At 37.8% G+C, this 25,972-nt stretch overlaps 1 protein-coding gene across 4 annotated transcripts; it reads right to left on the reverse strand.

The window, feature by feature from the left end:
* Positions 1-1,927: 1,927 nt before the first annotated feature.
* On the reverse strand, positions 1,928-25,907 carry LOC145494364 (ras association domain-containing protein 2-like). 4 transcript variants are annotated; one of them, XM_081473810.1, is made up of 13 exons: positions 22,192-25,907; positions 19,556-19,812; positions 17,155-17,249; positions 13,507-13,643; positions 12,772-12,850; positions 11,482-11,643; positions 10,540-10,656; positions 10,066-10,179; positions 9,447-9,498; positions 9,215-9,279; positions 8,243-8,299; positions 7,589-7,686; positions 1,928-4,364 (listed from the first exon to the last, which is right to left on the reverse strand). In XM_081473810.1, exons 1-13 carry the CDS (start codon positions 22,239-22,241, stop codon positions 4,304-4,306), a joined length of 1,344 nt encoding a protein of 447 aa, XP_081329936.1. In that variant the 5' UTR covers positions 22,242-25,907; the 3' UTR covers positions 1,928-4,303. The 4 variants fall into 4 exon arrangements, with proteins under 4 accessions (XP_081329936.1, XP_081329938.1, XP_081329937.1 ...); XM_081473812.1 differs by having other exon boundaries at positions 25,552-25,904; XM_081473811.1 differs by having other exon boundaries at positions 25,538-25,904.
* Between the last annotated feature and the right edge of the window lie 65 nt (positions 25,908-25,972).

Below are 25,972 nucleotides of genomic sequence, written 5' to 3' on the forward strand. Positions count from 1 at the left end.
TAGTTTGTTCAGTCAAACATTTTATGGCTTACTATTTAGCTATCTTACCATGACCGATGTAACATCGCAACCAAAGAGAAAATGTCAAATAAACCAAATCATTACTGTACCATGAATGCTCCTATCTCCGACACTTCACACAAAAAAATAACTCTTGCACGCCTTGCGTGCCTATGTTTTTGTATGACAGGGTGCATCAAAAAAAAATCTTAAGTGACTCTTGATCTCGTGTCAAATTCTCCTTTAATGTAGAAGGAGGCAAAAGGCAATTTGCTAGGAGAATCTTGCAGCCTATCAGAGGTCACTCAGGGTCTTTTTTCATGCACCCCTTCCTTTAATACCGGTACCTGCTGATCCTTCAAGAAATGCGAGTAACACTGCCTTCATTCCATTTGGCTTCACAAGCCTGTTGGCTGCAAACATTTTTCATCCATGTTGGAGTTTGTGATGGCAACACTGAATCTTTCATTCCTTGATTACCAGTTACCTTTCCATTATCACCAGACAATTTTTTTCACAGAATTTTTTTTTTATTGGCTGTTTCCCTACACTCATTGTTCCCCTCTGTAGTGTCAGAAGTTCTCTTATTACTATTGGCTGATAAACACGGCCCCGGGAATTCTTTGAAGATTCTGAGCACACAATTCTCTTTCAGATGGAGTGATAAATAATTTATGACTATTGTTTCTAGTCATGTGTGGCGGTTCTGGAGCTAACATATCAAGATCACTTAACTGTAATTCGGATCACCAGAATCATGTTCAGCCAAAGGTTTATTAGCCTCCAAGCCATCCTTTCAAACATCAGGTGATTTTTTGCACAACTCGTCAACATTATCACAAAAATAATCACTGAGGTTGTCAGTAACATTTGTGATGCTGTGACCGGGATTCCAAGCTTGTCAAATCCGTTTTCCTTGATTTGACATTAAATAAGTTGATATAATAGGAGCATAACAAATCAGCAGCCTTGATAATATATCGCCAAGATGTCTAGACAAAACCAGAGCACCCAATGCAACGTGCGCTGTGCTATACAATCAACGAGTGTGTTCACACATTCAAACAAACGTCTTTCACTCTTGATACTACAGTGAATGTTCAGAGCAACAGCAGATCCTGATCTCATTTCTACTGGCAAAACCAACACCTGAAACTAGATTAGGACAAATTCCAAGAATAATAACAAACTGAATGGCTGTCAGCATTGTCTTTTGCTCATGTACAGCGAGTGTATCCGCTGGTAACGGTGGAGCTTCATTCCCCCATTGTCCAACCTTCTGTTTCGTCTTCTGATCGCTCTTATTGTCACCAGCCAGTAGGCGGACAGAGCTTCAATCGCGAATGGTGCAATGTAATTTGCTACGTCATGTAATGTTATGAAATCTCTTTTCGTATAAAAGAGTGCTTCATGTTAGACACTATACAGTATCCTGTCGGGTCGGAGTTCTGTACCTGCCTGTGTTCAAAACATCACCCATAAAGGATGATGCAATGTCCAACATGGCTGAGGGGCAGGGGGGGGGGGGGGGAGGGTGAAAGGTAAGGGGCAAGATGGTGAGGGGCCAAGAGCCTTAAACCGTACCTTTACTCCTCACCCCAGTTTCAGCCGTGACCTTACTCATTAGAATTGAGAAATGTTAACCTTGCCCATTCCTTTTCGGGTTCTTCTGCTTTGGGTTTTCTGCCTCAGTTATTATGAAGTAAAACAGGGCTCTGCATAAACTTCAGAAGCCATTATGCGACAGATATGATGATAATGATGATGATGAAACTCCCTGAGTTGCCTCTTCTTAATTATGCTATTATGCTTCAAGATCTGGCAAAATTGTCCCCTGAAACATTACCCATCACTGTTAAACTACCAACTGATCTAACTTAAGTTGTAATTTCATCCAACCTTAAAAATTAAACACAACTCGATTTTCTCAATTTCGATTGGTTTAATATTTCTTTCAAAAAAACATGTACATACAGTACAGCATGTCTTAATAAAACTTAACACTTTCAAATATTCAATTAATGGTAAGAATCGATTATACTTTGGATTTGGTGAATATGCTTTTCAGAATCCTCATAAACTTTAAATAAATGTTATCATTCATTGATTGATCTCAATAACAATGGACAATCAAACCATGAAGACTTGACATTTTCTTGTACAAGGGCATATATTAGCAAGAGTATTTAGCATTTAACACTATGCAAAATTCTAATCTTGTACATTATAATTATGAAGAGCTTTCCTTCTATAATTTAACCCTTTGACGCCCAAGGAGCCATAAGCAGATGGTAGAGCTAGGATAGATCTATCTGCACAACAGTTGGTTTTGGATATCAGCAGCATTCAGACGCAGCAAATTGAAAAACAACGTTATCAGTCCAAATTTTGGCCTATGCACATGCACCAAATTAAAATACTCTTCACTTTCGTACTTAATCTTGGGGAAATCTGACCATCAGTTAGGCAAAAAGATAGCTTTTTCAGCAAAACTAAGGCCCATTCAGCATCATGACAGCCAAAAAACTGATTTTACAGTTAAAAACAGCATTTTTTAGCAATCATTTGGTCCTGAAAGGGTTAAACCACAAAATTTGTACAAGATATCTCAAAAGTTCATGATTCAAGAGTTCTTGCTGTAAAGAGACTAGTGTTGACTTTCCTATATTTTCTCCTTTTTCATAATCTACAAATTAAAAGAATGGTTGTCAAGGATCGGCCCCAAGATCAAAATTTTATTTCTCCTTACTGATTGCCATTATTCTCTTAATGTAAGTTTTGAGAATTTTTGGTTTTGATCATATCCCTCATTCTCAACACCATCTGCATGACAATGCAAAGTCAGTAAGGAGAAATCAAATTTCATCTCTCTTGCAGTTTGTTCACGTGGGCCAAATTAGAGTGCTGTGAATTTTTGACCTGAGTGCCTGCCAAAACCACAGCTGAGACAAAAACCACACCACATGTGTAGGACCAGAAAATATAGTAAGCACCTGCATATGAAAACAAGTGGGGTAAGAACATCAGGCTGAAACTTTGCAAACAAAGCACCATATATATAAGAACCATTATTCAGCCTGATACATAAAACATGTACTTGTGTAAAAAGAAAGAGGATGCCAGAATAAGAAAGCACTCATGTTAAAGAACTACAGTTGAACCTGCGATTTCAAACCCGCAGTGAACTAAAAATTGTTCAAAGTAGCGGGAGTTCGAATTAGCTGATAGTAAATAACTGAAAGGAGTTTGAAATAATGGGGAATTCAGAATTCAGAATAACCGAGTTCAAATTAGCCAGGTCCAACTGAATAACTCTGAGCTATAGCTGGAAGGATTTAAATGTCGTTTCCAGTTTAAGAACATTTTTCCGGCTGATTTCTCTCTAAGTACCTGGTAAGTAAGAACTAGATCAGCCAGAAACCCGAAATCATAGGCTCTTATAATTATGCAGGTGTTTACTGTACCTATACTCATCCCAAGGATGAGTTCAATTGCCAGCTGTTTTGGGAGACCCATTGTTCCCCTTCTTTTAACCAGGCAAAGAACACAGGCTCACAAAATGGATCGCAAGAGTACCATACGGAAGGTCGTATTTGTCTCTCTAAGTTACTCTATAGGAGAAATATCTTTGTTAACAATAGTTGCCTTATTAGCTTACTATAGACACGTCAGTGTTTAATTAAGCCACAAAAAATGTCACCTCTAAATGTTGAAAGGATGTGGCACAATTTGAAAAATGTCACAAGAAATTTGAGCCTGACATATTATGTAAATACTTTTTGTGCAATATGGCTTTGAAAACTCTCAAATTTTCAACAAGTGTATCACAACAAATCCAATGATAGGCTAAACCTCTGCATACAATAAAATATTACAGGTGGCTTTCATTGTTTCTTCATCTTGTATTTGATTGGTTTAACCGTATGACATAACAACATGCCACCAATAAGTCTTCTGTTCACAATTTTCTGATTTCGATAGTTAACATACAAGAAGCTATGTACATTTTTTTACAAAAAGAACTCTTAGCATTTGACCTGTAATTCTTTTAGAAAAGTGCCTAATACATCTAGACTACGAATATAGTCCATCTTTTGCTTGGTCAGTCATGCATGAAAAAAATGGTTCGCAGACACACTGGATGGACCAAGCGAAAGAGGGACTACTTGTAGTCTAAGAACATCTATAATTATTTATTAAGTTACCTTTAGGTTTAATTTTATTTAAACAAATAAATAAATATATTTCTTTTAGAATTATAGTATAAAAAAAAAATGAAATCCTAGCAGGCAGTTGCGTTTCGTTATACAGCAGTGGAGATTTCTGCAAGTCTCTCTTGCAACTTCTGACGATATAACATATAGCTGAAAATAGAAATAATAAATAAAACAAAATTAGAGTTCTAATCAACAATGATTTAGATAAACATATACAGGCAAAAACTAACGATAGATAAAACCGACGTTTCGGCGACATCTTGGCGCCATTGTCAAGGGAAACTAATTAAATATGCGATTTCAAGAGTAACTAAGAGTTCAGAGTTTCTAATTTGCATAAGTTAGACAAAGACTTTAGCGCGAACTGAGTCTGATTGTACATTTAAACACGGTCGTAATTGTTTAATGAGTAACATCTCATTAATGAGACAATCAAACTTGTTGTGGCATTTTTTCAACACGCTAAAACAATTGCGAAGGTCATCCGGAATCCTGCCTGCGTGTCTATTATCATAGTGATTGCGTACAGACGAGGTCTTGCTTCTATGTCCATCAACGCGTACGAACAGATGGCCACGGGTGTAACCGACATAACCAGCATCGCACTGGTCACACTTGAAGTTATACACAACGCATTGTTGATCAATGAGCTGAGGCTTAGGTTCGCTTGTCGGGAACTCCTGGGCAATCTTGCAGCTCGTAAACACCGGTTGAACACTGGTCTGCAGCTTCACACTGAGATCTTTCAACTGTGTCTTCACGATATTAGCAGACTCCTGGTCTTTAAAGGGTATGACAACCTGAGTAGTGTTTTCTGTCGTAGATCTGGACCGTAATGAGGGCTGGTCAGCGACCTTTAAATTTAGGAAGGTTTTGACAGTGGAGTCAACAAGGTGCTTGGGATATTTCAGTTTAGAGAAAACAGACTTCAGTCGTTCGCACTCCTCAGTGAAGTAGGACCATGACGAAGACAGGCGATGTGCGCGATCGAGCATAGTTGTCAATAGTCCGCGCTTGTACCTATTATCGACATGACTGTGGTAATGGAGAAGCAGACCACTGTTTGTTGGCTTCACAAACACTTTAGTTTCAATACGAGGCGCTCTGTTTAGGAGTTGAGTACCGAGAAAGGGAAGCATTCCATCATTTTCGACCTCCATAGTGAAGTTGATGGCGGGGTGAGCGTGGTTGAGGGTGTTAAGAAAGTCCCTAGCTGTAGACAAATCGGGCATCACAGTGAATGTGTCGTCAACATATCGACGATAGTAAGGTGGCAGCTTACCCTCAACATCTCGTTTCTCTTCAATAGACAACACGAATACGTTGGCTAGCAAGGGCCAAAGGGGTGACCCCATCGCTACTCTGTCGATCTGTTCATACAGGGATCCATTAAATTGGAAAAGCTGCCCCTTGGTGGCCACACCCAAAAGATCAATAAGGTCTTGCTTTGAAATGTTCAAATCATACTCGGAATTAAACCAGTTGTTTCTAAAGGCTCTGTCTGCGAGAATCGTAATGGTTTCATCCAAAGGTACATTCGTGAACAAGGAGGACACATCATAGGACACCAGCAAGTCACCAGGTGTTATGTTGAGGTCTCGCGGTAGTTCGTTCACAAAATCGAAAATGTCCGTGACTGTGTACTGATTTAACGACAACGGTTTGAGCTTGTTGTCCAACCATTTCGCCAGAGCATAATTATACGTATTAGTCGCTGATAGGATTGGTCGCATGGCTAATTTCTCCTTGTGTGTTTTCGGCAACCCGTACAGGTGTGCCAGTCTAGAACCGGTTGGACGAAGAGACTGGGCCACAGCGTGAGGGAGGATCCTTGTGATGATAGAAATATCCCAAGCACCTTGTTGACTCCACTGTCAAAACCTTCCTAAATTTAAAGGTCGCTGACCAGCCCTCATTACGGTCCAGATCTACGACAGAAAACACTACTCGGGTTGTCATACCCTTTAAAGACCAGGAGTCTGCTAATATCATGAAGACACAGTTGAAAGATCTCAGTGTGAAGCTGCAGACCAGTGTTCAACCGGTGTTTACAAGCCGCAAGATTGCCCAGGAGTTCCCGACAAGCGAACCTAAGCCTCAGCTCATTGATCAACAATGCATTGTGTATAACTTCAAGTGTGACCAGTGCGATGCTGGTTATGTCGGTTACACCCGTGGCCATCTGTTCGTACGCGTTGATGGACATAGAAGCAAGACCTCGTCAGTGCGCAATCACTATGATAATAGACACGCAGGCAGGATTCCGGATGACCTTCGCAATTGTTTTAGCGTGTTGAAAAAATGCCACAACAAGTTTGATTGTCTCATTAATGAGATGTTACTCATTAAACAATTATGACCGTGTTTAAATGTACAATCAGACTCAGTTCGCGCTAAAGTCTTTGTCTAACTTATGCAAATTAGAAACTCTGAACTCTTAGTTACTCTTGAAATCGCATATTTAATTAGTTTCCCTTGACAATGGCGCCAAGATGTCGCCGAAACGTCGGATTTATCTATCGTTAGTTTTTGCCTGTATATGTTAAAATTAGAGTTGTCCGATGTTTCAATGTTGCTGACATCATTATCAAGGTAACAATGACAGTTCTATCACAGTGTGAATATAAATTAGTGTCCAGAATTAGTATAATAGGTATTTGTTTGTGGTCTCACGTAAATAGTTCGCACAGATAGAGTCAGTTTGCACATTCAAAGGCTACCAGAGATCACAAGCAATTATATCTATTATAATGATAGTTCCACTTCTTTATATTCATGCCGCAATAAAACTGTCATTTTTACCATGATAATGATGTCAGCAACACTGCAATGTCACACAACTCTAATTTTATTATATCTTTGTACGTTTTTCAGTAAACTGCTAATAAATAAAACACATGCCCTTAAAAATGGAGGAGTAACCAGAAAATACAATCATCTTGAGTTAACACATACATGACATATTTAATGCACCAAAATTTGGCCATATTATTTCAGTGACTTGAAATTGCAGGACATCAGTACAATATATGTGACAGAGGCTTCTGACTGTCGATCTAACTGCAAATTTGGGTGCAGTAATAATTATGGTATGAAAAACTGTAAATTGAAGATACTTAGTAAATCACATTTCAGTATTGAGAAAGATAACCGCCATCTCAAATTCTATCCCAAAAATGTGTCAAATCACAGCTAAAGAAAATACATGTACTCCTACTAAATTAACCTCAGTCAACCTTGTTTTCTGTTGGATTTCAAATCAGTTCTAGGGTTAATTTCAGCACTACACACCATAAGTTAATTAATTTCAGTCTTAACTTCCACAACTCATCTGATGTTCACTAGTGCAAGAAGAAATCAAAGCTGAGTACCTTTGTTTTACTCTCTCCACCTCCTTCTCCTCCTCTTCTTGATATTTATCCAGGAAGGCTTGTAACACAGGCGTGGCAAAGTGAATATACTGCGCAACCTAACAACAAAGCAACAGAAAACACAGGACACTGTTAGGTAGATGTGTTTTACCACATTTCCAAACACTGAGAAGAGGGTTGAAACTATGGCATTCAGAGGAATATTTTTATAGAACTTCAAGGTGTTTGGAGATGTGGAAAAACATGGTCTCGATTATCTGATCTATCTTCTCAATCAAAACTAAAATGAAGGCAAAAACAGAACAATAAAATCATAAAAATCTATGCAAAGCTTAGAAATCCAAACACTGTCACAGTTGTTTAAACTTGACAAACTATTAACCAATTTAAGTAAAATACATCCACGGCTCATTTAGCTGTCTAATGCAACAGAGTTCCAGTCTCTGTATATTTTACCAGTATTTCACAGAATTTATCTGTAAAATAATCATTCAGCAGTCCATTTTAACCCTTTTAAAATACCTATAGAGGTGAAGAGGGTGGGAGTCAACATCTTGCATTGACAGAATATATCTTGAAGTTCCAAGAAGAGAAACTTCTGCATGTAAGTGGTCAAAAAGAGAGTTGTCTCCAAGGCAGTTCATGTAAACAAACCTCATGAGAAATATTGTTGCTGTCATCAGCTTCCATAACAAATATCTTGGCTGCTTCCTGCAAAACAACATTAAATTTTCAGTGTCAGTTACAACCAGATTAGAAGAAAACTGTTATGATTCACTTCATGTCTTTTTGCCAAACATCAGAAAGAAATTGGTGGTCCAAAACCAAAACATCCTTGTTGAAAACAACTTTAAGAAACAGGAACAAGAGAACTGTAACAGTAAGGTTCTTCATAGTCAGAACACCATTTGCTTGAGAAGACTTAGTGTATACAGTTGTATTCCAAGTCAATAAGTTTTGATTCAACAGGAGATATCACAATTCAGTCCTAATCTAACCAGTCTATTCCGTGTTAATGTCTTGAATGTCTGCTTAACAACAGGGGTACTTACCAGAAGCGGGGAAATTATTGAAATAGACTGAGTGCTTAAAGGAGCTCAGTCACAGTATTTTGAGTTATTTTGGCCACATACAAAATTACCTTTAGACTGGAGAAAACTTGAAAATAGTAGTTTACTAAGATAGAAAAACACCAAAAGAGATAATAATACACTATGTAGAAACAAGAATGGAGAAGATGTTTCAAAACTTGAAAACTTTAGGCCAAATTTTTCAAGATGCGCAAACTGTGACGTTGCTCCTTTCAATAACAAAATGGCATGGGAGTGTTTATTACAAATTTATTACAAATGGATGCTTGTGGGAAGGGGGCACTAAATAGAATCATTATATGCTACTTAACCAACACAGAAATGCAAGGAAGAGAACATAAGATAAAATTCCTAAGCACCTTCTGACCAAAACATGATATCCTGTGAAAGTGTTGGTTTTGATGTGGTGCAAATTATGCAAAAATAAATCAAAAGTCTCAAGATGAATGGTACTGTCTTGTTTCTCATGACAAACATTTTCTGGGATTTGCTGTTATTATTTCACAATCAGAAACAGGTGTTTATCATGTCTTACCTCACTAGGTCCTAGGAGAAGTCGACAGTAAAGTGGGAACTCTTCATTCCGTAGTTGTCTGATTGCTAAACAAGTTACAAAAATTAAGAGGCTGTTACCCAATATGTTTACTGATAAATTATCGTGATAAGTGGTTTTGGGAAAAATTATCAGGAATAATAATACTTTCTTGATGTTGTTGTTACAAATCAAGAACAACCTTGAAATACATAATTATATATATAATACTTACAGCCATTGTCATACACAGCATAGAGGTGGAACTTTTGCGGCCCATCTGTTATCTGAATAAGAAAAAGACAACTCAAGCTTAATTACACGTACTGCATTTTGGCAGATGCATATTTCCTGCACATAAACATGATTACACTGGCATCATCTTGAAAAGGCCTACATTCCTTGACAAGATCCAGAGTCTGCATACACAGAACTAGCAAATTTTCTGCACAAGCTGTCAATGCTCCTACCCTGTAAGAGCCCAGCGATAGCTTATTTAATGGAAGGAACACAGACAGAGGAATATCACGAGATTATAAGCCATTATATCTCAGATTGAGATCAGAATAAGCTTTTTAAGGCTGAAAACCACCAAAGTTATGGTGAACCAAAAATAAACAATGACAATCCTAATGGATTCTTGTGTATTGCAGAAAAAAAGTCCTTTTCTCTTGTGGAACATGATGAATCAATCCAAGCAAGAACTGTACGTTGATTGCTCAAGTAGCCCCATCAGTTACCTTTTGGGGTACCCAATCACTGCACAGGAAAATATTAGTACATCTCACCCACTGATAGGCATATATAACAAAGCAGGAAACGTAACTGAAAATTGGAAATAATAACAAACAAACCTGGAATTTAGTCATCAGCATTTTAATGACTTCCCTTGTTTTTGTTCTGCTTGTGACTCGGAGGTTTGTTGAGGTGCCATAAGGAGGAATAAACGTTGTCCGGCCTTCAGGTGACTTTCAACAGCAAACAAACAACAACTTTAAAATCATGTCTCTTTTAAAAGTATGCAATTTGTATGTAAATTAGCACTTAGTGTGTCGAGGTGCAGTGCTTCAAGGCTAGTGTGTTCAACTCCTGTTCAAGTTGATTGAGCTGTCCAGGTTTGAGCCCAGGCAGGAAGCATTTCGTTGTGTTCTCAGGCAAGACACTTATTCTTATGGTGCCTCTCTCTATCCAGGTAGAGAAATGGGTACCAACAAATTCAATGCTGGGGAGTAACCCTGCGATACACTAGCATATGCTTATACTTACCCTTACACTGGTGCTTATCTCACAAGTGTGAACCAGGCTTTACTGCATACAAGAGCTCTCACCTGAACTGTAAAATCCAGAATGGTTCTCTGGTCCCCTGCATCTGGGATATTTTTGTTGTTAACTAGTAGGGAACGACGCCTGGCAAGAACCTTCTCCAAGCTACTAGTTCTTGGTCTCTGTTTTAAAGCAAAACATTTTGATCATCACTTCACGTCACTTTTGTCCATAATCCCTGAGGTGTTGTGATTTTGATCAGCCAAACACACATTTAGTCATGGTCATCCCACAGAGCCCTGCAGTGGCCAATCCACACCTCTTTATAAGGTAACGGCACAATAATTTTTCCAGGCCCTCTCCAGGACCCAAATTATTTTGGCTGTTTGGACCTTATGTGTTTTCACCAATAAGGGGGGTAGGGGGTGGACACCCCCAGTCCCCTCCCCTAGATCTGCCATTCCCTACTATGTAAACTTTTTAAAACGTGAAATGGTATAAAATGGTTGCCAGATATGTAAACACTGTTATATACACTGTAATTAGTTACAGTAAAAGGCCAAGTTTTAGGCTATCATTGTCTGAACTACATGTATGATGTGATGGCAGTTTGAAGGTTATTTGCAGGGTTTCATGGGCATGAAAAAAAGACCCTGAGTGACATCTGATAGACTGGAAGATTCTCCTAGCAAATTAGTTTCCACGTCCTTCAATGAAAAAAGGAGAATTCGACATGAGATCAAGAGTCACTTATGGCTTTTTTCCATGCAGCCCTTCATTTGTAAGGAGTCCAGCACACTGACCATCAGACCAGCAAATCTATTTGGGTTGACCTGACAAAAGTTCTGGGGGTTTATCATTAATACAAGAATGAATGGCATTGAATTCCAAGGGATTGAGTAGCAATACTCCTGGCTAGAAACTTCATGCTATAGACAATCACATTTGAAGCGCCAACACTGCTAGACGAGCTGTTGGTTCTAACATTTTCATCCAAATATACTCACAATGCCATCTTTGTTCTTAGCAGCTAAGACTCTTGCATAACCATTCTGCTCTTTTTGAGAGCGTCTCCTCCAATAGGAAAGGTTGTGGCTTGCTAGCGTAACAGGCACCTTTAATCCCCAGTATATCTTGAGAACGCCTTCAAGAATAAGCCTGCCTCCAACCTGAAAAAGTTATTAATTAAATAAATATACAAAAAGTGAGACAGGAGAAGGGAGATTTTACTGTGTTCAGCGTTCTCATTAATTTAGGGAGTAGACGGTTTGTTTCATGAAGCAGATGGCTGACACTGATTCAAATGCCAGAGGGACAAGCCTCTAGGGAGGATCCTCAAGAAAATTTTAAAACTGAGAGGCTCTGAAATGCTAATTTTTTATGCCTTCTCTTGAAGATATTTTCGAAAAAATTTTTAAAAAGGTCAAAATGCGAAGAATCTTAAGGGATTACAGTCTATGACTCTGTGCCTCCTCTCTAGCTAAATGCAGCCTTGACTGACCAGATACAAAGATAGCCAAGATGTTCAGTCACAGTCCAAAAACCCTATACATGTTTTCCCTAAATTATTCTCTACGATTTGCACACACATTATTTCACAACTGCTAGACAGCTCAGAAATTGGCTGAAACACATCAAGTCAATCACAAATTGCATGTGCATCTTAGAAATGTTTTCACACATCATGTTGCACACTGCTAAATCACTATACATGTAATTGAAACAGGTTTATTATGAACATGAGGCAAAACACTCATGGTTTCCTCAAATCAGAGAGGAAGTAAAATGGCTTCAGAAGGGCTTGAGAAGTCAAATGCCAAAATGAGATGAATTAATTTAAAACAACAGAATGAGTACAAAAGCAAGAATGCACGTAGATCACCCTCCATTTTTCAGTTTGAACTCCCAGATTAAAGATGTGATGCGAGAGCACATACTTATTATAGAACCATGCATGATACATAATTTATTAAATTAAAACATGTTTCTTTATTGTAAATGTTTCAAGGTTCTGAAAGTAATACTCTAGCATAACATTATGAAATATCCAAGTCACAACTATTCTTGACTATCAACAAATTCCCAATCTTAAACAGAGCCACTTCTGACAGCGATATTACATCAAGCTCGATGATGTGTCTTTGAGACTCCAGGTGTATATCAGGGTGACTGGTAATACATTTATATATTAAGGATTAACAGAAAAAAAATCATAAGTTGAGGGTCACCAAATACATCTGAACAAATATTCAGTATATAAAACAGAAAGGGATTCTTGTAACTTGTGAAGACATTACCTCTTTGCTAGTTAACTGCAGAGCTTTCCTTCCCTCAAAGAATATGTTATACTCCCTCAACTTGGGTATGACTTCATTTCTAAAGTATGCAGTAAAACAAGATAGAGTTAATAAATTTATATGGCTTGTGTTTGTAAACATCAGGTAACAGATATAACACATACTCTGATTGGCTACTTCTGGGGCATTATTCTTCCATAATGCACACAAGCCGATTACAGGCCTGCAAAAACAAAGCAAGCTTCTGCCTTGCCTATTGACCTTGTTATTGCTCACTCGATACAGTAAGCCGAGGTCTTGATTTGAGATTTTCCGGAAAAAAAGGACCATTCATGGTTACTAAGTAGTTGATATTATAGAGAAGACAATTTTTACTCAATCAGTGGTGCATGTAGTTATGAAATTTCACAAGTACCTGATTTACATTACTGGCAAGGGATAATAACATCAGGCTTTCAGCCAGAATTTGAAAAGTGGCCATCCAAAATGTACTGTAGGGCCTACTCAAGTGAGTAATTTATAATTCAACATATGAAAAATAAGACAATTTTCTTCAGAAAGTGGCCTTCCACAGGATGCCTGGACACCCATCTGGCTAAAAGCCTGAATAACAATGTATATAACAATTATTATATTAATTACTATAACATTATACTTAAAACAAAATCATTGTTATATTCAGGCAATAATTTACCTGGATATAATTATGATATATAATAATTGCAATTTATATACCTTATAGCATCTAGTTCTGCTGGCGTAAGCTTATCATCTGCAAAATACTGATATGATTCTGTACCGCCTCTGCCATATCCACCTGGGCCAAATAACAAACTGTAGCATGGTATATTACAGTAGGGAATACCTCTGTGCTATAAAATAAATACAAATATCATTGAATTATATACCTGATTGTACCTTCTGGTAAGCCTCAACTGCATATCACACAACTTTGGTCGACCTTTGGTGTGTATTTAGGTGAGATACAGTAGATCTGAATAACTCATAAAGCAAGCCTGATACTAGGATTTCATTAAGGGCTGGGCACCAGGCGAATTGACCAGCTGATCAGCTTCTTTAGATAACTTGCAGAGTTGTCTTACCTTTCAGAAGTAAATAATTTAAAGATTTAAACAAGTTACAACCTCACAAATCAAACAAACCAATAAATTTATTCCAGATTTTAATTATAGATTTTCAAGGAAAGTCATGTTACTATAAGCCATGTTGATATTCATGAAAAATTGACTTGACTTCAAAAGCAAATTAAAGCTGAGAGTTACGTGATCAAAAACAACTTCAATACATATGAACATAACAATCTGTGATCCACACATGACCCTGGGGCAGACAACTAGATTAAATGTCTGGTATGGTATTTTCAAACCTTACAAATTATTCAGCTAATTTCCTACATTTAAGGTTTACCCTTGATATGTCCAAGAATAGAATTTTAACAACTCAAATTCAAACTTGTCATGAGAACAACTCATATTCTGTGAACAATATATACATAGGCTAAAAGCTACTACATATGTTTCTTTTTTATGTTGCAACACACCCATGCAAATACTTAACCAATATTATGACATGTACACCATTGACATAACAATTATAGCATGTTCAAAATATTTCAGGATTAAAATCAACAAGCGAAGATCATATTCACTTGAACCAGACATGCATATAATTTTTTTTTGCTGTTGTGTTATATCACAATAATTTCAGTCTAGGAATGCTCTATCTTGCTCTAATTTCCAAACAAGAACTGAAGGTTCAACATACATGGATGAAAATCACAACCACACACCTTATTAACATAATATAATAATTATTATGTTTCTGCCTAAGCTTTCACGTAACTAAGCTGACCACAATATGTCAATCAATAAACAGACAAAAGTTAGACTGAACACTAAGCTAACAGGCAGGTTTTGACACATGAAAAACCTGTTGAAGCAGACAGCTCTATCAAACATTTCATCAAGACATCACAGTGTGTGTATATCTTATTTCATTTCATCAGAAAACTGAGTATCAAATGTTTTCACTCTAAAGAGTTAATAGCAAATGAACTAAAACTAATTAGGGTTGAATGAAAAATCCCTAGATACATATATGTGTTCTTTTCCCTTGAAAATAAAATCAAGAAACAGTCTTGGAAAGAAGCCATTTGTGACTCTGAAGACTGAAGAATTTTAACTTGTAATGATTACATTAATACATATAAGTCAACATACAATGATTTCAATTCTGGTTTAACCACCCCACAAATTGAGGTTATACTGCATTATCCTAATCATGAACTAACCAACTGGTTAACTGGTTAAATTCAGTCAAGATAAATCAAATGTCATTTACACCTTTTATCAGCAAGAACCTATTGAACATTTGTTATTGCATGCTGTTGTGACTTCAATATTGATAGTATCAAAACATGGCTCAATCTTCAAGATCTAAGCACAATCTTTTTACTATAGAAACACAAATAAAGGCAAAAGATTGGCATATTACCACCCAGTTCGACAGAAGATGAGGAACTCTGCGTTGAATCAGAAGAAAGGCATCTGCTTCCATTCTGATCAAGGACAATGAGTTAATATTTTAACACATTGCATCATCGACAGGAAATGGAAAATCAGGAACTGGAATCTTGGAATGGACTTTCCAAACAAAAAATGGAATATAACAATGCTGTGCAAGGCACAGACTTTCAGTTAAAATTATCAATTCTACATTTATTTACAATTATTACAGGTTCATTAGATCTGGGACTATCTATTTCTACCACACAAAGTCAGTTTTACTTGGTAAGAAACCAGTGACCGAAAAAAAAGTTTGAAGATAAGATATCCCATTCCATTGCTATTGCAAAATTGAGTTTTTTGTTCATTGAAAATTGTACAGTGTTTAGCATAACATGCCCTGAGATAAAAACGTCTTGCTGTGTTTAACTACAAGATCAACTTTTTGCAGTTACTTTACATGTAAACATAACTGGAAATGTTTCTAAGAATCACACAATGCAAACACGTCACAACAGTCGGCGAGAGCACAACAAAAAATTACAACATATGATGTACGAAACATTCTCTAATGAAACTCTTCAAATTACCTGAAGAAAGGATAAAATGCTTATATACATTTTTAATTATACCAAGAATTGTATACATTTATTTTACCCTGTGTCTAATGTCCGGCAGCCAGACATCATTTTCAAAATATTCTGTGTCGCACAGTCAGAAAATCTTCCTTTTACATTGTGTTACCATAACAATAACTGAGTCAAAGTCTAACCATAGACAGGCCAACCATGTGCCACTCAAGCTATAACCTTTGCTCGTCACAAGATGCCGGGAGTGCTATTCACTGCTAAGTAGACATGGATTATTTTAAACAAATGTACTACAGTGCTCTGTGTCCGGCTAGCCTGAATAGCGACTCCCTTTAGCCCATGGTTGGCCTGAATATCACACAAATTGGCCTGTTTATGGCTAGTTCTCAATAATTGTATTCATCTGGTAACACAAGGAATACATAGTCATAAATGGACCATTTTCTTTCAGACTTAGAGTATTTTAAAAGCCCTGTCCAGTTTCTGGACACAGTGTTTATGTCATACAATTATTTAGAATTTCCAGGGAGCGAGGAGGAGGTAACTGTAGTAATATATTAATTTTAATAACCAGATTTAAAAATTGTTCATGGTACTATATTTAATTCCTGTCTCACTCGGTTCGGAAAAAAGTTAACAAAAGCAGGACATACTGTTCAAACTGGGCACTTCGATAGATTGACACAGCCTGACAGGCACATATATTAAGCAAATTTTATCGCATCTACTGATCAAAAGAGTCAGTTGTTTAGTTACTTGTCACCCTGCCTCAGGCAAACGGCAATGCTTTGTAGGGATTAAATTCGTTCATTTTATGTGACAATAAACACAAAGTGAAAAATTTCCTAGATTTGCGTGGTCGCCTCTTCAGAGATCTAATTAACAATATTATTGACACATCATTCGAAGCCGCGAAAATTAGCATTGAGTCAAGACAACCCTCCGAAAACTGCACATCCCATATAACGGTTTATCTAAATTCAAAAGTTTGAAAAAACAAAACTTGTTATAAGCTTATTTTGGCAACGCTTCGACAAAGAGCTTACCTCAAATCCCATGATAAGAAAGCTTCCCGAACTACCGCAAAAAGGACGAACGAATATCAGCTGCTTGAGCTTAAATTTTGAGAATCAAAGACTTGAAAAATATAGCTCTTTTCTCTGCTATTGCAATTTACGTTCAAGAGGGTTTTATCACGAGTTACCGGCCGGCTACCGATTTCTGGAAGTCTGCGTATAAAGCCCTAATGAAGCTTTCGAGTACCTTACCTCAGAATGTTGGCCCGGATTTAATCTTTTACCGCATTCCTCACATCGTAAACAGCCGGGATGCCACACTTTACCAAGAGAATTTCTTTGTTCAGCTGCAAAATACCATATAAATAGATCACAAACTTGATGGCCTGAGTCTCAATCATGTTGTTACTTCGTTGACCGCTCGCCGCTGAGTCCGGATGGAACAAAGTTGTTTATCGTTTCTGTAGTTCTACAAAAGAATGATTTTGCAATCTACTGGCGGGATTTTGTTTTTAAAAGCTTCAGCTTACCAAAATATACTAGTTTGCCGCACTTATGACACTCAGTCATCACGTTTACCGCAGTTTAGCAGGCCAAACAATTTGACCTCTCGCCGAGCTCGAGCGACGAAGAATTCATCGCTTGCTCGCAAGGCGCAAAGTTGCTAATGACGTCACGCCGAAAACATACCAAAATATCACTGTCTAAGGAGGGGTTAGGACTTTTTTTTCCATCCGCTCTTGTGCACATTATTCAACGAGCGACGGATTTATTCACGTATCAAGAATCAAAGAAACAAGGGAGGGTCGATGTTTTATGATGGAAAGCGAAAAAATTGAAAATAAATCATGTTAAATCTCTGGGTGGCGCTTTGGCCATGGGTGCAAGAAAAATGAAATAGATTACTAACAGAAACCGGAAAAAAATAAGGCGGGGCTAGATATGAAAATTCTGTAAAAGATGGAATTTATGTTTTTGCCGGAATTTGGATCTTAAGGTATTAAAGTTTATCTTGAGAAACCTTTCTGCTACTGTAAGTTCAAAGCTCAAAACGAGTTATTTTTGCCTTTGTTAAAAGATATTTTGAGAAGGATTTCTCCTTTCATGTTTACCCCCGCCTTAAACAATAAAAAATAGAAGGAGTAGAATATATTAAAGGAAGGTGCAACTACTGAACGGAGAGAAACACTCATGATTTATGACAAAATTTATTTTATTTCAATTTTTCAACAAGAAAGTCACGGCCAGTATTCAACATTTGGGGCGTCACGCAACACTTCCCGGCCCCCCGGGTAACGAGAGCGACTGCGTGACAACCCAATAATGGCTGCATAAAACCAACCAATAACAGAATACAGCCAACACCTTTTCCCCCTCACACACCACTATATGTTTTTTCTTCTGTTGGTATTCACCCCAGGACTGGCTCGGGACTTAAATCTTGCATTCATCCGTTAGAAAACGCTACCAATCGGGCGAAACGCCTTTTCCATAATCTTTCGCCTTCCTTGCTGCTGTTCCTGCATCTGTTCCAGAGATCCAGCCGCATAAATGTCTCGTTTTAACGGGTCTTGCAATTTAATAGCCTCGCTCTACTCCTCGCGCAAAATTTGAAAACCTTTTGCAGGATTTGTGGATTCGTGTTAATAGACCCAAGAATAGGAATCATGGAGACTCGCGAGAGACACCGAAGGGAAGCGACCTTTCTTTCCTCAGGATCAACAGGGGATGGTAAACACACGGTATGGAAGGTGTTCTGCCCATTTTTCTGTCACGCAACGATAAGAGCGTAGTGTTGCGTGACTGAGAGAGGGCTGTATTGAACTGGACCAGTTTTGTTTGGAATGAAGCCAAGGACCCGTATTGCTTTGTCTTATGTTGGAAAAACAACCAATGTATTAAACTAGCACGGCAGCTATTTACTTAAATTATCGAGCCCAGAGTAACAAACATTCCACAGAACTATATCTCAATGCTGTAAGATCCTATACACCATTCGCCATTTTACAAACTCAGCATCTCAACGTTTTAATTTAAATTGCCCTAGCTGTTAAGCATTTTAAAACTGATTTAATGACTTAATTGGAGGCTTGTTGCTAAGCCAAAATATTGTGTTTGATGCAAATGCATTTTGAGGCAAAACGAAAGTTTACGGAAAAAATTAAGGTTTGAATGCTGGAGAAGAACGAAGAAAATGCTGGAGGAACGTTCTCAGTCTAAACCAACATCGTGGCCATGGAGAAATTGATGCATTTTTTTTTCCTTAAGTAAGACGACTTCATATAAGGAATACAAACAAACAAAGGCATATCTTATCTCTTACATAATTACTCCTTGCGTTGGTGAAGAAAATCACAGCAATTAATTACAGGTTCAATAAACAGAAGCATGTCACCTTGTCAAGGTGATATGCTTCTGATATAAACTATTACACCTTCTGTAAACGTTTCCAGATTGCATCCATCACTACACTTTTTTCCCTATGGAGATTTCCTAAGATTAACCACATTCTACAGACATTTTACTACCTGTTCACGTTTCCTGATTTTCTCAAAAAGAAGCAAGCGATTAAAGACGTGAAAAACAAACGTAGAATTCGAAACTCCCATGCGATATGCAGTGAATTTAAAAGTCCAGTTATATAAGCACATACCTTTACCATGGAAAGATTTGCTTCGCCCAACTTTGGAAGACTTTGTAGGTTTTGAACCGGCTGTTTTGTCAGACAGCTGACTCAGTCCTCGAGTGAGGCGAGGAGATGCTCTGGGGAAAAGGGGTCTCCGCTCGCCCAACAACGGGGAATTCGGAGCGCTTCGAGATTTAAAAATGCGTGCTTCTGGTGGGGGAAGATAGTCAATGCTCTTTGGTCCTGGTTTTCCGCAGTTCTCGTGATATACCGAGGGCATTTTTCTGTTGATGAAGATAATATTAAAATAAATTAGCGGGAACTCAAGAATAAAATACAATTAAAGAAGTGTTAAACCTTTCTTCTTCGCTGAAAGCATTTGTTTTAAGAACTGCCAGAAGATTGTACTTTCTTTTAATCATGGTGTCCCCAAACCATAAGTATGCCTTACTTCACTAATTATAAATCAAATCAGTGGGTACTGCGTGACCAATGTCACGCTACAAGTTTAATTTGCTCACACAACACCTGTTTGGCACTATCATTACTTGAGTATTGGGAGTGTATTAAATACCTTTTGCTCAATATTTCGTTGAAATCAAATTATGTTACATTTAACATTTGCAAATTGAATTTGTAGCTCGTTCCTTCTCCAACTAACCTCAAAAGCAACATTTGTGATCGGTGAAGCATGTAGAAACAATAATATGTTCAATACAAATATTTCCGAGGTTCAGCACACGATTTCTGTCGTCTTAGTAACGAATTGTAGAAAACATTGCATGACTCACCCGGAGGAGCAACGCAAGCAGTAATTTTTCGTCACACTGATTGGTAAAAATCTGTCACGTTGTGCAACTACCACGCGAAAAAATCGCCAGTTCAGATTGAGAGCAATTTTTTTAGATTTTAAAACTGGATTGGCCAAGTATTCCTTATATTATGAAAGAAAAAGGTTTCCATAATGTAAAATAATGATAGTATACCATAAGGTCTAGCAGTTCCAACACGAACTTCGCTTCTCGGACTCCACGCCCTGTCCATACCAATTTCGTGCGTGTCGAATGTCCGCAATTAACGCTCTGTCCACACTACGCCGGAGAAATTTGAAAGTACACGGTCATTTTGGCTTTGTTTTTCAGGAAAACCGTGTTCGGACAGCGAAATCACACGTTTATCGTAATGTCATAGTTTTCAAAAGGCTCTGTTTACAAAATGTTTTCCGTCCTCACTAGAACGCAATGCCGGCGTTTCCAAATTCTTCCGGTTTGAATAGCGTTTCCGAAAAGCTCCTTTTTTGTGACGGATTAGTGTGGACGATAGGTCTAACTGCAGAAATAAAGCTGCGTTTTCAAATCCTTCCGGTGTAATGTGGACAGGGCCTAAAGTATCGAAAACAGCGTACATTTGAATGGAGGCTTTGAATTACTGTGGACAGAGCTCAAAATGTTTGTCACTACACGAAAACGCGTCGCCTCGAAACCGCGTTCGAGTTCAACCTCTATAGCACGGGGAAAGGGAGAGTGCAGCGACAAGAACAGTTTGGAATCGGCTTAATTCATTAGAAATAAAAATATCTTTAACGACCGAAACCACCTGTTGCTGGAAACGCCCAGGAATTATTCAAATCGCGTAAGTGTCAGTCTATGAGGGTAAACATTGAAAGTTCTCGATACGGCGATTACGTATTCTGTTGAAAATCACCTTTTGTAAATCGGATCTTTCTCGGCTTATCATGGAAGTAGTTTTCAATGCCAAACTCTCGTCATTATGTTATTCGGTATACAAACATTTTTAATAATGAAACGCATTGCAAGCGAGGGGATTATCAAGGAACCTCGTTTTGTACCGAAAGCTTTTATCAGGATTAATAAGTTCTGTGACTTAAAAGCGAGTTAATTGTCACATCTCAAATTTGTCGTTGTCCTTGTGGAGAGGGTTTGGCTGTTGAGAAAAGTTTTAAGAATATTTTACCGATGTTGCTTCGTGCCTTTCGCGTTCGCACCTCAACCACGATGGAAAATACTGTTGACAGAAAGGCAATCAATTGGCCTCTGAAAACAATATTGTTCATTGCGTGTAGCGACCACTTCAAAATAAACATAAAAATGTCAATGAATATTCAGCTCACTTGACAGTGCCGCACAGAGCCTTCCAGAAAAAAAGCACGAAAGTGATGGTGATAAATTATTCCATCTCTTCCAATGTATCTCTAAAATTCCTTGTTATTTTCATTTTCGTTAAAAAAAAAAAAAATTGGTTTGCTATTGCAAATTCATGTCTAAAAGATATTCGCTTATTTTCTCTGCAACTAAATTTACACAGGACGAAATAGTAAAAACAAATATTGTCTACTGACATTTTCTATTTTCTTTCTGTGTGATCAAGACAAAAATAATCGAGCCACGTAACAGAAAATGTTGTTGTCAAATTTGCTTATGTAAGGACTAATCACTTATAAACTTTGTGAGCCTAAGACCTTACATAGCCCTATGTAATAAACTTTTGATCATTCATTCAACAGAAACGAAAGGCAATCGAAAGGTAAAATAATTCTCAGTTCTTTTTCAGTCTGCAACGTGAGGGTAACGCTGCTTGAAAACATGGTGTTTTTGAAAGAAGCGGAAAAACACTTTGACCTGAAATAAATGATGTATATTTACCCAGACGAAGATTGAAGAAAATTCTTCAACGCACGGAGAAGTTCAATCATCTTGAATCTCGTTGTTGAACCAAGAAAACTGGACGAGAACTGTTCAAACCGTCAAGCAATTCTAAAAGGACAGTTATTCGGTTGTTTATCGGTTCTCGCTGGCTTCCATGGCATAGAACAAACTCAGAAATGTTCGAATTTTAGCGTCGTAGACGCGAATTGAAAAAACAGCTGTTTGGTGATTTTCGCTGTCAAAAATGTGTTATGTCTCGAGGCTTATGGCGGGAAAAATTCAACCAATCAAAACCAATGTTCAGTTGTTCTTATGTGAAATACAGAGTTTTTACATTTGCTAATAGCCGTGAATAACAATGAAATTAAATTAAGATAATTCGGAAGTTGTCCCCGTGGTAGAAATAACAAATTCAAATTATCTCTTTTCTTGCCGACAATTTTTTTCCCCACGTTTCTTCTTGCATATTTTAATAAGAGCATTAAATATATGCTCTCGTCGTATGGATTTCGTAGCCGCCTGAAACGGTAAAATGTTACTTGCATCTCAAATAAATACCTCAAAGAAGACTATTTTTAATAATCAAAAAATGTCGCGGCTGTATAAACACCGATTCAGAGACATTTTTATTTTTCCCGTGTGGAAATGGTTCACCAAAGTCTTAGATGGTCAAAAGAGAAAATCACGGCGTTTAGGAAAATAAACAGCAGCTAGTTTTAGACAATATTTACAATTTTACATTTTACAGCCAAGTGTCAGAGACTTCCGACACGAACTTAGCGCACAAGAACAAACAAAAAAAAACATTGCATTTGACTGCGTATTTTAGGTTTCAAATTAATTAAGCCCGAATTTCAAAGCCTAGAGGGCAAAATAACTCCGAAAGGGTAGGATTCCAAAAAAAGGCCCTTTGCATAAAATGTACCATCTCTCATTACTCATCTCCACACGGGACGCTTTTGCAAGATCCTAGCGGTATATATGCAGTATACAGGGTCATATCACCATGGACTCTCCTTTGCTACCCGACCGGTATCAGGGAATCCCGTTGGAGACGACCCGGGGATGCCAGTCATCTCCCACCGTCAGCCTAAGCCCCGGGAGAGAGATGATTCCCGAGAGATGATGCGGTCTGCATCTGATAGAAGGCGTTGACGGGTACGAATGGAGAGTTTCCAGTTTCAAGTCTGCAGAAAAGTGTAGAAAGAAGAGCTTCCGGTTTTTCAGTTACGCGAAAAGTATACTTCCGGGTTTTTAAACACGCGAATATGGCGAAGAGTGTTCCTTTCGGTCTGAAACATTTGAAACCCTGTCCACACTACGCTGAAGAAATTTGAAAACTGTGGTTTTACTCCGAAAACGCATCAAATGTTTTCCGTCCACACTACGCCGGAGGAATTTAAAAACGCAACAATCCTTTTGAGGAAAACTCGGTCAATCAAAAATCATTTGAGGAAAAGTCGTTAAGGGAAATCACACGAGAAAGCTCAACTTTCAAAATGTTTTTTCCCGGCGTTTTCAGATTTCTCCGGTTTGAAAAGCATTTTCAAAGTTCCATTTCCGCGACGGATTAGTGCGGACGGTAGGCCTAACTGTAGAAATAAAGCTGCGTTTTCAACTTTCTCCAGCGTATTGTGGAAGGCGCAATCTGTCAGTAACCAAGTTTGACTGTTTAGACTTTTTGTGGAAAAAAGGAGGAGGAAATCACCAAGAAATAAAAATCTGATTATCTAGTATTCTCGAACAAACAAGCACCCAGAGATGAATCCAGAGAAAAACAAGTAATCGGGTTCGAAACCGAACAGTTCGCTACCGAAGAGTAAACTTCATTATTTTAATTATAGTTGGTTATTTTATGGAGTTTATTACACCAGCTTGTAGACTTAACAGTACTTCGTAGGTTATGGTTTTCGAATTTGAGAAGTTTAAAATAGACTGTCGTTAAGCAAATAATATATCAAAATGGTCCTAATTCCAACAAGTATTAAAAAAAAAAAAAAAAGAATCATAACCGGAGTTTAACTGTAACCGCCGCAAAAATTAAGCGGTCCTTTCCCCCACCCCACCCCCAGTCAGATCAACAGGGTGAAACGTCTACGAGCGCGGGTGAGAGAAAAGAGTGACTTTACCCCCTCTCTCCCCTCTCGCTCCATGATATCGTTTGGAAACCTTTCAGGGGAAGAGTGTGTGTGTTTTTGTCAATTGAACAGTGAAGTAAGGACAGTAGAGCAAAAGTGTTAAGTCAGTCTTCTAAAATAATGTCTGGCAAAAATCTATGATAAACACCGATTTACGCTAAAAATTTACACTAGGATAACACTTAATTCTCTTTTTGATTCTCCGAGTCCTTTAATCTAGTCGAAAAAATATTGGTGCTATTCTGAAATATTTATGTATTGGTCCCGTACTGTGCATCAGAACTAAAAAACAACCGATGTTGTTATTTATTTTTCCGTGACATATAAATGTTATTCTTGGGTAAGATTCCTTGACGACTTAAACCGACTCATTCAATATTCCTTGTTTTGATTCAACTTTCCATTTTGATGGAGTTTACAAAGCTTACAAACTTCCTGCGCAGAAAATATTCCCCTTTACAAAGTATTCCAAAGTTATGGGATTAAAGCTCTTGAAATGCAATTAAATGAAGCTAATTTTATTGTTTTAGATGCTAATTCACTAGCAACTCAATTTTTGTTTTCACAAGTCCTTTGAAATTGTTGTAATGGTAATTGCTTAAACGCTAGTAATTACTTGGCACGGCAGGCATATTTGCTTTGATTTAAGTTTACTTCTACTTAAAATGACCGCTAAATCGCGGCGGATTTGCAAATACAAAAGACATTCTACAAAAGAAAACCTTTCTCGACTTGATCACCGGCTGTGAAAGAACTTTTCAGAACCGCCCCCTGAGGGTAGTAAATTTATCAGGTTGAAGAACAACATGTACGTCAAAATATTAGCAATAAATAATAATTATACTGTAACATGCCGAATTGTTGAAATACGGGTTGGTTAAAAGCGAAAACAAAATTCGACTAGACGTATTGCTGAAGCATACGTTAGCAATCTGAATATATGATAACTTTGAATTACTGGATAGAATTTACTTGCACGAAATTACAAAATCAGTGAAATGTAAGTTAATACAGGCTATTACATATGCTATGATGTCATCACTGAAAGAAACAACGTTGCTCAAGGTAAAAATATCTGTATGCCGCAGAATATGGCCGCAGTAAAGTCGCAAATTAATTCCTGGCAAAGCAAAACTCTTTCGCACAAAGGACGACTTAGTAAAAGGACAGTCTTGTAATAAACGCTGAATAAAAGCAAACAATACCTTCACACACTCGCCTTGCCAAACGTTGGTGACCTTCTATACTTCAGTACACTGAGAGAACCTGCCTAATCTGCCACAAAACCTGCCGTGTAGTGAGGTGGACGAAATAGATGGCTGAATTAGCCGGTTACGGTCGAAAGAGGTTGCTGTTCGAATGATTATTATCACAAAGAATCGACGAGAATCAAAATGCTCAATTCACTCCCGGAGGTCAATTTGCAGCAATGCCGGGGCACATATGGGCGAACAATTCAGGACATACAGACAGTGAACGGAAATGGTTGAAGTTCTTATTGAAAACATCACCCCATTTATGGGAATTTATAATTGACAGTTCGAAGTGACGACACTGTGTCTGTTGAATGAAATTCCAAGATATAATTAGTTGTTTGATGACCCAATCAATATGAATGAAAGTGAAAAAACTGTAGCATC

This window comes from Orbicella franksi, chromosome 8 (assembly GCF_964199315.1).
Source record: "Orbicella franksi chromosome 8, jaOrbFran1.1, whole genome shotgun sequence".
Lineage (NCBI taxonomy): Eukaryota > Metazoa > Cnidaria > Anthozoa > Scleractinia > Merulinidae > Orbicella > Orbicella franksi.